General features: G+C 35.9%; 1 protein-coding gene across 3 annotated transcripts in view; it reads left to right on the top strand.

Moving 5' to 3' along the window:
- Window positions 1-15,385, top strand: part of chd6 (chromodomain helicase DNA binding protein 6) — a 46,074-nt gene that overhangs the window by 18,708 nt on the left and 11,981 nt on the right. For 2 of the 3 annotated variants that reach the window (XM_067372589.1, XM_067372591.1), the window contains 20 exons: window positions 193-342; window positions 449-514; window positions 878-936; window positions 2,445-2,562; window positions 2,785-2,871; window positions 2,957-3,091; window positions 3,293-3,414; window positions 4,069-4,312; window positions 5,063-5,239; window positions 6,487-6,630; window positions 7,442-7,697; window positions 7,802-8,012; window positions 11,067-11,262; window positions 11,413-11,577; window positions 12,261-12,440; window positions 13,196-13,306; window positions 13,576-13,778; window positions 14,026-14,225; window positions 14,791-14,950; window positions 15,265-15,354. In XM_067372589.1, the coding sequence (XP_067228690.1) occupies window positions 193-342; window positions 449-514; window positions 878-936; window positions 2,445-2,562; window positions 2,785-2,871; window positions 2,957-3,091; window positions 3,293-3,414; window positions 4,069-4,312; window positions 5,063-5,239; window positions 6,487-6,630; window positions 7,442-7,697; window positions 7,802-8,012; window positions 11,067-11,262; window positions 11,413-11,577; window positions 12,261-12,440; window positions 13,196-13,306; window positions 13,576-13,778; window positions 14,026-14,225; window positions 14,791-14,950; window positions 15,265-15,354 (3,074 nt within the window). The remainder of the gene's footprint in view (window positions 1-192; window positions 343-448; window positions 515-877; window positions 937-2,444; window positions 2,563-2,784; window positions 2,872-2,956; window positions 3,092-3,292; window positions 3,415-4,068; window positions 4,313-5,062; window positions 5,240-6,486; window positions 6,631-7,441; window positions 7,698-7,801; window positions 8,013-11,066; window positions 11,263-11,412; window positions 11,578-12,260; window positions 12,441-13,195; window positions 13,307-13,575; window positions 13,779-14,025; window positions 14,226-14,790; window positions 14,951-15,264; window positions 15,355-15,385) is intronic. The other variant, XM_067372590.1, reaches the window with a different exon arrangement.

Raw genomic sequence — 15,385 nt, 5'->3', positions numbered from 1 at the left:
TTTAAAAAGCGTATCCTGAAAACGTGAACATTAAATGTGTTATGGGTAATATGAAATTACTTACTGATCCGGTAACATTGTACCAGTTTTCTTTCAGTATGCACAAGGAATTTTATACAAACTAAACAAAAAATATTCTTTCCTCTCTTTCTTTTCTTCCTTCTTCCCTTCCTTCCTTCCTTTTCTGTGCAGAAGAGGCGATCAGGGCGTCAAGTGAAGCGGCGGAAGTACAACGAAGATCTTGATTTCAAGGTTGTGGATGATGACGGGGAGACCATTGCTGTGTTGGGCGCGGGCCGAATCGCCGCCATGTCTTCCTCTACTCTCGCCTGGCAGGCCGAGGTAACCGTGGCAACATCTGCCATTATGCCACACCACAGACCTGCCCTACTTCTGGAGGGGCGGAGCAAACACATACTGAAATAATTCCCGCCTTTTTTCTTTCCAGGAACCCCCTGAAGATGAGGCTAATATTATTGAGAAAATACTCTCCGTGCGAACGGTCAAGAAAGAGGTAAAGGGATCAGATTACATGTTACACTTATAAAGACTGCATCCAGTTCCACAATAATTTTGCTAGTTATATAAAATTAAGCTACAGTATTTCTTATATGGCCATGAAGTTTAATATAAAGTGTGTATTAAATGTGTTGTACAAAATGTGTTGTTCAATGATTGATTCTTAAACCTTTATATTTTATCCACCTTTTACACATTTTATTAAATCATTGATTTACACCGTGGTGCTAAAAGAGCACTGAATATACCTAATTGCAGTACTGCAGCATAAACTCTTCTTTACACTGAGGTGCAAATAACATCTGCCTAAAATGAATATTCTCTGTGTTTGAGTGTTTGATCTATGGTTTTCATTTAGACATCCCCTGATGAACCACCAGAAGAGTTGGAGGAGTTTTACGTCAAGTACAGAAATTTGTAAGTGTACTCATGTGACTCAAACTGCTGTTTCCTTTTTGGGCTCTCAAACTGTCGAACACTCAGCTTGTCAAGCTGTCAGAGCAAATGCATAACTCACCTTTATTGTGTAATGCATTACTTCAAATAATATATGCATTAAATTATCCATCTGGTAGAGTGGTAGTACACTCTGCCTCAAGAAAGGATTTCCTAAATGAACAATGGGGGTATTTACAACAAGATCTTTTTCTTGTGTCTTTTTGTTAATTACAAAAGAAGAAAAAAAAAAGTTAATTTACTCACCCCCATGTAATCCTAGATGTCTATTATGTCTTTCTTTCTTCAGTCGAAAAGAAAGCATGTTTTTTGAGGAAAACATTCCAGGATTTTTCCATATAGTGGACTTCAACAGTTACCAACAGGTTGAAGGTCCAAATGTCAGTTTGGCTCTACATGATCCCAGCCAAGGAATAAGGGTATAAGACTAGAGAAACTATCTGTCATTTAAAAATCTAAATCTAAATTTAATTAAATTTTTTTTTTTTAAATTAAATAATTTTTAATTTAATTTAAATGAATTAATTTAAACATGCTCATCTTGAACTAGCTCTGCGATGCACCAGGCATGACGTAATCATGTTGGAAAGGTCACGGAAGTACCGAGCAAGTGTTTACAAAGCAAACATGCAAAGACTGAGTCAAGCGGTCTTTACAAAAAAACGATAAAACAACAATGTCGGTTGATTTTGAAGTTGGAGGAGAAAATGAGATACACCTATGTCACACATGACCTTTCCAATGTGTTTACGTAATGCGTGGCACATTGCAGAGCTAGTGCAAGACAAGCATTTGTGGTTAAAAAGTATATACATTTTTTTTTTTATTATTATTTTTTTTAGAAAATGTCCAGTTAATTATTCCTTTATTTTTCCTTGTCTGGGATCATGTAGAGCCCTTTGAAGCTGCATTGAAACTGCAATTTGGACCTTCAACCCATTGGTAGCCATTTAAGTCCACTATATGGAGAAAAATCCTGGAATGTTTTCCTCAAAAACCTTAATTTCTTTTTCACCTGAAGAATGAAAGACATAGACATCTTGGATGACATGGGGGTAAATTATCAGGAAATTTGAATTCTGAAGTGAACTAATCCTTTAATTATTTAATACATTGTTTTTTTTGTTTTTTTGCGTTACAGTATTGATCCAGGCACAGTGGATATGTGCTTAATTTTCATGTCAGTAATACCTCAATACAGAAAATTAGTTAATGATACTAAAAAAAGCTTCATTTTATTTATTCAGAGTATAATTTCTTATTTCTTTCTTTTGATTTTGAGTTTAAATGTGACTTAGACATGTTCTTTTCAAGTTTTGTGTGATAAACACAAATATGGATGGAGAAACGCTACAAGGACATATTGTCTCAAACAATACTATTTTAAATCAAATGCATGCAGGATAAATGCATTCACTGTTGTTTATAGCACATTCTAAGCTATGAAAGCATTTTCTCATTGTTGCCAGCTCCTATCTGCACTGTAAATGGGCGACCTTGGAGGAACTGGAGAAGGACCCACGCATTCACCAAAAAATCAAGCGCTTCAGAAACAAGCAGGCGCAAATGAAGCACATTTTCACAGAGGTTTGTCTGCCAAAACATGCTGCAGGTTGTTTGTTGCTCATTTAAAGTTATAACCAGGAAATGCATCAAATATAATTATGATGTAAAAGCTGAAATCCATACAGACAATTTTGTGCAAGTACTTCACCTTTAAATCTATGGCTTCGGTCATAGACCAGTTTCCTGTCTACATGTGTATTATTTGTGTAAATATGCTTGAGATGATGTTGTGTTTCTCCTCAGCCGGATGAAGACCTCTTTAATCCAGATTATATTGAGGTTGATCGGGTTTTAGAGATTGCTATCACCACCGATACAGAAACAGGAGAGGTGAGGCACTCTTCAAATGATCTCTTGAAAACAAACCTGTGCTTGTAGTGCCAGTCTTTTGAGGTTTGGTTTGTTTGCATGACAGGAAGTTACACACTACCTGGTGAAATGGTGCTCTTTGTCATATGAGGAGAGTACTTGGGAGCTACAGGAAGATGTTGACCCTGTGAAAATCCGAGAGTTTGAAGACCTCAAGAAAATTCCAGAAATTAAACAGGTGGTAAGCACTCAAATTGCAAATGAATGGTATTTGTTTTCAATTTTTTTCTTATAAGATAAGTTTAATTGGATGTTTCCAGTGCATATGTTTACGTTATGATCACATGGTTCAGCTCTGTGTATTAGACAAAACATTTTCATTCTTCTTTATAGTATAAATCTTGAAGGAAGTACACTTCTCTTGTCTTTTGTAATAACACAGGAAAGGCCTCTACCAGAACAGTGGCAAAAACTGGAGAAGTCCAGAGAATACAGGAATGGGAACCAGCTCCGAGAATACCAATTAGAGGGAATGAACTGGCTTCTTTTCAACTGGTACAACAGGTGAAAGAGACTTTTAATATCAGCTCTTGTAGGCTCAATACAAAATTATGATCATAGTTTACGGTATAAAGTCACTATTTAATTATTAAACTAAGGCCAATCATAATTAAAGTTATATAATGTATTTGTAAAAGTTTAATTTTAAATTGAAAATAATAAAAACTAGCACTTTTAGTAAATCAAATCAATACAAATTCATATATGTATGTATGTATGTATGAATGTATATATAATATATATATATATATATATATATATATATACATACATACATACATACATACATACATATATATATATATATATATATATATATAATATATATAATATATATATATATACACACACATATATAAAATATCAATTTAGTCTTTTTACAAAAAATTAAAACAAGCAATATATTGGTTTAAAAAGCCACTTTTTGGCTTTTTAAATGATAATTTTGTCTAAAACAATGAAATGTCTTTATCTTTTATCTGAAGACATTTCTCAGCAAATATTGTATTATAATTAATAAATGTGATGTGATGAATTTGGTTAATTTACCAGCAAATAATGAAATACATTTTTTATTAAAACAGCCATATCATTTTTTTAAAAACAGCCATATCGCTAAGCATTGATGAACACCTGACAATGTTTCTCTTGATGTAGGAAAAACTGTATTCTGGCTGATGAGATGGGGCTGGGGAAGACCATCCAGTCCATCACGTTCCTCTTTGAGATTTTCCTCATGGGTCTGAGAGGACCCTTCCTGATCATTGCCCCGCTCTCCACCATCACCAACTGGGAGAGAGAATTCCGCACATGGACTGAAATGAACGTTATTGTCTATCACGGCAGTCAAATCAGTCGGCAGATGATTATGCAGTATGAGACGTACTACCGAGATGAACAGGTGGGTCAAATGGAGTGATTAATTTTGAGTTGTGATTTCAGGCTCAGTAGTTGGTTGAACAGATGCACAGTATGGTAGGATTCATCAAAATAGCCAAAGAAATATTTAAAGAAATATATTTTATTTTGTAAGGATTTATTAAATTGATTAAAAGTGACATGAAAGAAAACATTTATAATGTTATGATTTCTATTTCAAATAAATGTTGTTATTTTCTATTTATCAAAGAATCCTGAAAAAAAAAAAAAAAAAAAAAAATCATGGTTTCCACAAAAATATTAAGCAGCACAACTGTTTTCAACATTGATAATTATAAGAAATGTTTCTTGAGCAGCAAATCAGCATATTAGAATGATTTCTAAAGGATCATGTGACACTGAAGACTGGAGTAGTGATGCTGGAAATTCAGCTTTGCTATCACAGGAATAAATTACTTTTTAAAATGTATTCAAATAGAAAACAGTTATTTTGATTTGTAATAATTTTTCACAATATTACTGTTTTTACTGTATTTTTGATAAATTAAATGCAGCCTTTATGAGCATAAGGAAGTTTCAAAAACATTAAAAAATCTTACTGATCTCAAATATTTGATTGGTAGTATAAAAAACACAGGACTTTATTATGTGGCACAAACCCTAGTTAATGTCTGTCCTTACTTTACACGTATTTTACCACAGTTATGGGGTGTTGTAGACTTTATATTTGAAAGTACAATGTATACAATCAGTCTTTCTCTTGCTCCTTCAGGGAAACATCCTGTCTGGTCAGTTTAAGTTTCATGGCGTGATCACTACATTTGAAATGATAATGGCTGACTGTCCGGAGCTGAAGAAGATTAATTGGCGCTGTGTGGTGATTGACGAGGCCCATCGCCTAAAAAACCGCAACTGTAAACTGCTGGAGGGGCTCAAACTCATGAACCTGGTCAGTTTAATATGCTTGTTTTTATTTTTTTTTCTGCTCATATGTGGACCAGGAAACTTGTCCAGACATTTTTGTAATAGGGTATATATGTGTCATAGTATGTATATTTATAATATCTACTGCTCTATCTACAACTGATTCATATAGTTCAGGTTTAAATGCAGAAAAGGTGAAGTAAAGCCATCTGTGAGCTAAACTACTATGCCATCTCTCTTGCACACATCTCATTTAGCTGCCGAGTTCTGCTTCACTACATTTACATACGCACATCCTCTCTGGACACAGAATGAGTAATCTCATCTCACTCACTTTACATATCACCGACTGCAGTGATGGCCAGCGTGTGCAAACTACATTTGACGCAGTGCTGTTTTTTCCCCCCCAAAAAAATAACCTCTCACAGCTGATTAGGTGTCCACAGATGCATTTTGATGTACAGTAGCCCAAAAAAGTATTTGGACACATAGGCCGCATGATGATCTTTTTTGTATCTAATACATTGAATACATAGTTCTGTCATGAAACTCTAGATGGCACAGGCTGATGGTTCTTAACGCAAGCTGATGATAATAAGAGAGTTGACTACATGACTCAAGCTGATTGTTCCATGTTACATCTGCATCCAATGAGCTTGTTGCTCACACTTTTAAATGGCGGGTTACATTCACTATAGCAGTTTGCAGCATGCTTCAGCCTCCATCTTCCCCAGCTCCACCTGTATAGATCTGCTATTAATTATTGATATGTGCTATTTGTGCAGCAGTGTATCTGCATATGTATTGGCAGTAGCAAGTTCCTGTACTTGCTCTGCAGCAGCTGCAATAATCTACGACAACTGGAATAATCTACAACAGCAGCAAATCAGCAGCAGCGTAGCAGATACATTCCGCCAAGACCAAATACATTAACATTGTCATATCCATTACCTTGCTAACAATCTTCTGAGAGTTGTCATGATAGAATTTATTTTTTAAATGAGACTTCAGTGTCAAAATACTTATTTGGTCCACAGCATAGAAATAACCTCTTGTTGGAGCCAAAATGGGTGAGACTACATAAAGTCCAGCTTAATATTTCAAAGTCTTTCCAAATCTTATCCCCATAATTTCCTGTGTTATCTTTCACCATCCGTATAGATAAAAGTACTATATAAAGTCTAAATTAGTATATAGATATCTTAAGAATGTACATTCTTTTATAGAGAATCAGTAGACTGAACTTAATTTTTCTGTCTTTTCTCCCTCAAGGAACATAAAGTCCTTCTCACAGGAACCCCTTTGCAGAACTCAGTCGAGGAACTCTTCAGTCTGCTTAATTTTCTCGAGCCCTCACAGTTCCCTTCTGAGACTACATTCCTGGAGGAGTTCGGAGACCTAAAGACGGAGGAGCAGGTGAGAACTAATCCTCAAACGCTTGATAGGAAGTTTGTGATCTTGCCTAAAGGGCGGTATGGACTAGATAAACCTCTATACACCTTCACCTCCAATTATCTGAGCCACCTAGAGGATAGTAGATAGCATCCTTGCTAACATCCTAAGTAGCCAATGCTGATAAACTTAAAATAGCCAAATAAAGTGCTGCAGGGATGACATATTTTTGTAGGCCAACCTGAAAGTCAGCATCACCCTGGTTCACTCAACAAAAGTCCAATAGAATTTTCCCATTGGCTTTTGGATTTGTGCAGAAAATAAGCTCTGTGACCATGAAACATTTATAGATCAAGACAATCTTCACAAATGAACGTAACTTTTATGAATTTAGAAGCCTTAATGAAATCAGCAGAAATAAACAAACTACACCACGGTCACATGACTGTCACCACTGCTAAAGCTTCTGACAATTCTTTCAGACTATGATGATGCAATGATGTTTAGCCGCTCATTTAGCCACTTGTTATCAACTTATTAAGACCTTTTTTGGTAACACCAGTGGGGTATTACTGATGTATTTTATGTCATAGAATAAAACGTAAAAATATCTTGAGCTTGTGTTAACCACAGACTTTATTTTAGGCATTTAACCAAAAACCCTTTGACTTTGGGACGATGGAACGAGAAGTGCAAAAGTGCCTACTTATTTCCAGTTTTTAGGACTCCTGATTCCTGCAGCACTCTGTATCAGGCAACATGGTCTGATTATTGTTGATTTAGGTGATAATAAATGTGCCCAACTTTAACCTGAAAAACATCAACATGCCCACAGGTAAAGAAACTGCAAGCCATTCTGAAGCCCATGATGTTGAGGAGACTGAAGGATGATGTGGAGAAGAATCTGGCCCCTAAAGAGGAGACAATCATCGAGGTGGAGCTCACTAACATTCAAAAGAAATACTACCGCGCCATTCTGGAGAAAAACTTTGCCTTTCTTGCCAAGGGAGCGAACCAGCACAACATGCCCAACCTCATCAACACAATGATGGAGCTTCGCAAGTGCTGCAATCACCCATATCTCATTACAGGTGACATCTGGAAATTCATGAAATATCTTGTTTGCAGTTCTCTACATAGTAGTCACACCTCTAATTTGTAGTGCTGACACAGTCTCTCATTTTCCTTCTGTCAGGCGCTGAAGAAAAGATTCTTGAGAGCTTCAAGAAAACCTACAGTTCTGACGCTGTGGATTTTCAGCTGCAGGCAATGATCCAGGCCGCTGGTAAACTAGTGCTTATTGACAAGTTGCTGCCCAAACTGCTGGCCGGAGGACATAAAGTACTGGTATTTTCCCAGATGGTTCGATGCCTTGATATACTGGAGGACTACCTCATTCAGAGGAGGTGAGACAGCTGGTTGTTATCCAGTGATATTAGTCATAATTCTATAAAAAATGTTCCGCTGAGATGAATGAGACCGTAAGTGAATGAGAAAAATAGACTGAAAATAGAATGTCAACGTGAAATAAAACCTGGTTCACGTCACTTGTTGCTTTTTTTTCAAGGATAGTCATGAAAAACAGAAAAATTGATATTTCGAGCCCTAGAAAGGTTGTGGAATTTCATAGCAATTTCTGTAATGCATATAAAAATATCAGTCACACTTTAGATAAGGGTCCAGTTCTCACTATTAAAGGTGTAATATGTAATATTTTTGCAGTAAAATATCCAAAAACCACTAGGCCAGTGTTATATATTTTGTTCACTTGAGTACTTACAATATCCCAAATGTTTCCAACTATTTGTAAATCATGAGAAAATTGCAATTTTAACCAAGGCTCTGGGACGTGTGAGGAGTCGCCTGTCACGCAATTGACAGGCGACTCCTCACACGTCCCAGAGCCTTGGTTAAAATTACCCTCGGTTTCCAGTTTTATTTTGTAGAAATCATGGAAACACCAAAGACGCTTTAATATATTACATGTTTTAATAGACAAGGGAACAACTGTTTGGTTACATTTATAGACAGAAAACTAATTACCATGCTTTACCAAACACTATTTTGTGAAGTAGATAACATAACATAATCAGATGCAGCTTTATTTTTATTAACAGTAATACAGAATTTTCTCCATCATACAATACATTTTAAAATTAATTGCATGCCATTTATCAACACAAGCCATGCAGCATTTAATATGATATTCTAAAATCAATCTATCTTACTGCAGTGTGTCTCAAACAAGTGTCTCACAGCAGCCGCCGAGCGAACGCACAGAGTAACGTTATAACATAATTTTCATCACACTCAAATGTATCTAATATGATAAACAGAGCTGTGTTACCTCATACTCATGACCGGAAAAGCGGAAGCAGCGCCGACGACTGTGTCATAATAAAAGTTCCACTGCTCCAGCTCCTCGTTCAGCTCCACAACACTCGCTCCTGCTCTGCTTCATACTACAGTAACGTTATAAATAGGGCTGTGACGGTGGCAAATTTTGCGGGGTTTGTTATTAATGTTGTTATTTAATTATAAGACATTTTATTTACGAACTTACAGAATAAGCAAATAGGAATAGGCTTGCATTTATTTATACTATGAAAAGAAAGTTGATGAAAGACAAGCTGCGTCACTTTCAGTTTTCATCTTCAACTCTTGTCACGGATTGTGAGTGAAAGCGATCATCCTTCCCTCTTTACTACAGAATGAAATAAACATGAATGAAAAAAATATATATATATGTTGAAAGATACAGTAGCTTACCGAAATCTGTATCACGTCAGTTCAATCAGTGTTGAAAACAACGTCACCTAACATTATACCTCAGAAAAGCCATTCGTTGACCATTAACTTATAGTCATGAAGAAAAAAATAAATAAAAAATTAAGTAGCCTAAGCATTTATAAGTAACTTTATCATTATACAATTTACTTAAACTGGGTGCTCGTCTTTGTGTAATCAAGTGCATCGCTTTCATTTTATTCTGGAGACTGAACTCGTGGTCTGCTGCCACACTAGAGCGCACTCACCACCAACTGGACAGGGGTGGGAATTACAACAAGCTTACATACAAACTACATAATCTGTCAAAATGACGGACGGGTTGCAGATTTTTTCCGTCACTGCTAAAAAAATTCCATTAAAGACGGAATATTTTCAGTTAACGCGATCTCTGAGATATATAAATATATATTATATATGACGTCACACTACCGCCGGTGACACTCCACGACCGCGGTGGCGCGGTTGTCATGCTTACCGTCACAGCTCTAGTTATTAATCTTATCCATGAACATGATTTCTTCCTGAGTCCTATCCCTATTCTTTTGCACCATCTGTTGAAGTGAAGACCACATGTGCCAAGATTCCGCGCTCAAACTTGGCGTCATCAAGCTACGCCTTTGTTTTGAATAGGTCTCTTGCGACCTCTAGTGGACAGAAATCTTACATATTGCACCTTAACTAACTATTAACTATTAACTTTTGCCTAATTACTGTTTATTAATAGTTAGTAAGGTAGTTGTTAAGTTTAAGTATTGGGTAGGATTAAGGGATGTAGAATATGGTCATGCAGAATAAGACATTAAAATGTGCTTCCAAAACATTCAAAAAATTCAACTGAAATTCACTGGTCAAAACGTGGGAATCCTATGTCTTGTTACATCATTCCAAAGGGAAAAAAAAAAAGTTTTCTTTTTCATAGAATTATTTTGCTTCCCTCAGAAATGCTTCATATTGCAGTGAATGAATAAGTTGGGCCATGAATACTGTTTGTTTACTCTAGTTTTTTTTATTCAGTACAATATTTATGTACATTTAATGTACACTACTGTTCATACATTTGGGGACAATAAGGTTTATGTTTTTGAAAGATATTAATGTTTAAATTGACAACCTTGATAGTAATAAGAAGTAAGACTTGAGTAATGATGCTAAAAATTCAGCTTTACATCACAGGAATACATTACATTTTGGCATGTATTCGAATAGAGAACAGTGATTTTAAATTGTAATAATATTTCACAGTAATTACATTTTTTTACTGTATTTTTAGATCAAATGAAAGCAGTCAGTGAGCTTAAGAGACTTCTTATGATTACATTCATCACAATATTTCAAAACGTAGGTCTAAAAGGTAACACTTTAGTACACATATTCACTATTAACTATGACTTTTCCCTCAATAAACTCCTAATTTACTTATTAATAGTTAGTAAGGTAGTTGGTTAAGTTTAGGTATTGGGTAGGTTTAAAAATGTAGAATGAGGTCATGCAGAATAAGGCATTAATATGTGCTTAATATGTACTAATAAACAGCCAATATTCTAGTAATATGCATGCTAATAAGCAACTAGTTAAAATACCCTAAAACTGGCTAAAATATGATGGAGAAAGAGTAGGGTAAATGCAAAAAGGAATTTACTTCTCATCTGAAATTTGTACGTTGCATGTAGGTATACATACGAACGGATTGATGGGAGAGTTCGAGGGAATCTACGGCAGGCTGCCATCGATCGATTCAGTAAGGTGGACTCAGACCGATTCGTGTTCCTCCTCTGTACACGAGCAGGAGGTCTAGGCATCAACCTCACTGCTGCCGACACCTGTATCATATTCGACTCAGACTGGAATCCGCAGAACGACTTGCAGGTGAATGCGCAGCATCTTTTATATACCGTTTAACTGACTCTCTTTCCTTTAGCGATTTCCATCCCATATATAAAAAACCTTTTATCAACACAAGCCTTTCCAAAAAACGCAAATATCATTTTTGTTATAAACATGCTTTGAATTCCACAGGCTCAAGCTCGCTGCCACCGGATCGGTCAAAGCAAAGCAGTGAAAGTGTATCGACTTATCACGCGAAACTCATACGAGAGGGAGATGTTTGACAAGGCCAGTCTGAAACTGGGATTGGACAAGGCTGTTCTGCAAGACATCAACCGCAAGGGCAGTCTCAATGGGGTGAGGGATCCACAACATTTATCTTTTTTTTTCACATCTGCCAGTGTTGAATTGATTAAATGTATCAGCCTTAAACTAAAAAGAAAAAGAAAGAAAGAAAATTATATATTTCCAAAACTAGGGTCTGTAAACCCCTGGGGGTGATGAAAAGCTTTAGCTAATCATAAAAATGAAAAATTACAGCAAGTGTACAGTAATTATGAATGTGATGTTAAATTATTGAAATATTAACTTAAAATCTCTAGGGAACTTTAAATAAATATTTTAGGCCTAAGGGTTTCAGCTGACAAAAAAATGTCTGGAATCCCTGCTGTAAAAAAGTTACGTTTTTTTTCCACTGAGATAAAATTGTTAGAAATGAAATTGCCAGTGAGCTTTTAGGAGACTGTATATCTTTGATTTTGTTTGTTCACGTCAAAAAATAAATAAATAAATAAATTCAATACAGCAGTTTCAGTAGGATTATTTTAAAGAATGTTTTGCAGACGAATTTGCTGCTTATGTTTGTTGAGTTTTAATTTTGAACCCTTGGCTCACAGTAATTGAAAAGTACACCACGGTTGGCACATAGACATCAGTTGAAAAATCGTATTTCTTCCTCAGAAGTGTTATATTTAGTTTATGCCATGACTGCTACACTTACTAGGACAGGATTGGCTAATTACTGTACCTTCCTCTTTCAGGTTCAGCAACTGTCTAAGATGGAGGTAGAAGATCTTCTCAGGAAGGGGGCTTATGGGGCCCTCATGGATGAGGAAGATGAGGGCTCTAAATTTTGCGAGGAGGATATTGATCAGATCCTGCAGCGACGCACACAGACCATCACAATCCAGTCTGAGGGGAAGGGATCAACTTTTGCCAAGGTATACATTTCGGTATACACTACCGTTTAAAGGTTTGGGATCAGTAAGTGTTTTTTTTTTTTTTTTTTAATGTTTTTGAAGGTATCTTCTGCTCACCAAGGCTGCTTTTATTTGATCAAAAATACAGTAAAACAATAATATTGTGAAATATTTGTACAATTTAAAATATCTGTTTTTTGTTTTATATTTTAAAATATACTTTATTCCTGTGACTCAAAGCTGAAATCATTCTAATATGCTGATTTGCTGCTCAAGAAACATTTCTGTTATGTCTTGAAAACAGTTGAGTTGCTTAATATTTTTGTGGAAACCATGACCATTTTTTTTTTTTTTGATGGATAGTTAAGAACAGAATTTTTTTGAAATGGAAATCTTTTCATTATGAATGTCTTTACTCTCACTTTTGATCAATTTAATGCATTCTTGCGAAGTACTATTTTCTTAAAAAAAAATCTTACTGACCACAAACTTTGGATCTGTAGTGCATGTACATGTCTACACATCCACAATCCATCTCTCTATATAAATGTCTTCGACTGTCAGATTGGTACTTTTGAGTTCTGTAAAAATGTTTACTGAGACGTGTTATGAATCAAATCTAATGATCAACATTTTGTCTTTGTATCGCTAATTGTTTTGTTTGTAAATATGGCAGATGAGCTAGAAAAGTCATGTAAAAGTAAAACACAGTCTTTGACATATGTGATATCTATCTTGATAAGTGCTTATAATCCTTTATTGTTTACCAATTCCAGGCTAGCTTTGTGTCTTCAGGGAACCGTACAGACATCTCTCTGGATGATCCAAACTTCTGGCAGAAGTGGGCCAAAATTGCTGAACTGGAAATTGACTCCAAGGCAGAAAAGGTAAAAAGCGTGATGGTTTAAAAGCTGCAGCTTTGCATGTGAGCTCACTGTGACTCAGGTGGTGTAATGCCAGAGAATCAGCTCATAGACTTCACCAGAGAGAGAGAAAATGGGGGGTCATTTGAATATCAGCTGAGTCAAAACAGATGGCTTGCATTAATGTGTGATAGTGAATGTGCGCGCTCTAGACTGTTTGCATATTGGTGACATTTAAGGAGAAAAATATTGAGACGGCAACACCTTCTGACTCATGTCTCTGTCTCTACCAGGAGAGTCTGGTGATCGACACACCTCGCGTACGGAAGCAGACACGTCACTATAATTCATTTGAGGACGATGAACTGATGGAGTTCTCTGAACTGGATAGCGACTCAGAAGAACGTCCCTGTCGCACAAGACGTCTCAGCGATCGCAACAGACGCTACCTCCGAGCAGAGTGCTTCAGAGTGGAGAAAAACCTTCTTATTTTTGGGTCAGTGCTTCATTTGCTTTTGGCTGCCCACTCATTCCCTCTGGGTCACCTTCTGTTACCCTACAACAGACTTTTAATCAGATGGCTGTTTTTAAACAAGTATTGTTCCAAAAAAACCTAAAGGAAATTTTCTGTCATTTCATTTGCAGCTCAAACAGAGCATATAATAAATATTGGAGCCATAAATTAGGCTGTTTGCAAGTTATACATCTCAGATTCTGATGAAATGTCTGTGTTGATTGTACAGGTGGGGTCGCTGGAAGGATATTCTCAATCATGGGCGTTTTAAATGGCACCTGTCGGAGCGAGACATGGAGGTGCTGTGCAGGGCTCTTCTGGTCTACTGTGTTCGCCATTATAAAGGAGACGACAAAATTAAGAGCTTCATCTGGGATCTGATCACACCCACTAAAGACGGACATAATCAAGCACTGCAAAACCACTCAGGTTATTAATTGATTTGTTCACACCCTCAGTCATTTTGTTTAGCATGAATTCCTTTTAGGATGACTTTATTTAGGATTAGCTATAATCAATTGACATGTAAATAGAACAATAAATGAATCTTTAACATTAATATTAATATTGCACCATACTTGTGCAGGTCTCTGATTTTTTTAATGGTTTTTTATAAAATTTTAAAATGTAAAAAAACGCAAAAAATAATTAAATATACTTAATTCATTGATTAATAAATAATACTTTTGTTTAAAAATTCTAAATTAACAGTTTAATTTGATTTCTACCAATTCAATTAATAATTAAATTGACCGTCACTTTAATTTAGTTTCAATTTATTAATTTACCAGTAATAATTTAAAAAAAGTAAATAATAATCTTATTTATATGTCCACATATATAATAGTAAATACATCCACAACTTTTTTTTTAAACTTTGAAATAGTTACATCGTGAATGCTTTCACATATTTTACGTTGCATAATGACCAAAAAGAAAGTCATTAAAAAAACATAAATATTTATCATGAAATACCTGCGTTTCACTTGTCCAGGTCTGTCTGCTCCTGTCCCACGGGGTCGTAAAGGCAAGAAGCTGAAGAACCAGTTGAGTCCACCTGAGCTGAAGAATGCCGACTGGCTGGTCCACTGTAACCCAGAGGTCGTGCTTCAGGATGACAGCTACAAGAAACACCTCAAACAACACTGCAACAAGTAAAACTTCATAAAGAATACAAGCATCTTCAAAATTACATTCTGTATGTAATGCATGCAGATAAACATGTATGATATTGTAACGTTAGTATGCATTCAATGTCAGTGTAGCAAAAGTAGTTTTTGCACCCTGGTTATACCTACATAAATAGTGAGTACTATAATCATGGTGCATAATTAACATTTTCCTACATCCTGCCAGTCATACAAAAATATATTTGTTATTATTTCAGTACAGTGTTATGAGATCAGACATATTGCAATTTATATACAAGTTGTAATTGTGTGATCATCATGTATCCTGTCATGAACAGGGTGCTACTGAGGGTGCGGATGCTGTACTATCTGAAGGTTGAAGTGCTGGGGGAGGCTGCTGATCAGGCTCTTGAAGGGATCCCAGCCAGGTACTACATGACCCACAATCCATTTTAACCT

The sequence above is a fragment of the Chanodichthys erythropterus genome, chromosome 21 (assembly GCF_024489055.1).
Source record: "Chanodichthys erythropterus isolate Z2021 chromosome 21, ASM2448905v1, whole genome shotgun sequence".
Taxonomy (NCBI): domain Eukaryota; kingdom Metazoa; phylum Chordata; class Actinopteri; order Cypriniformes; family Xenocyprididae; genus Chanodichthys; species Chanodichthys erythropterus.
This window is presented reverse-complemented; position numbering and strand designations above follow the sequence as displayed.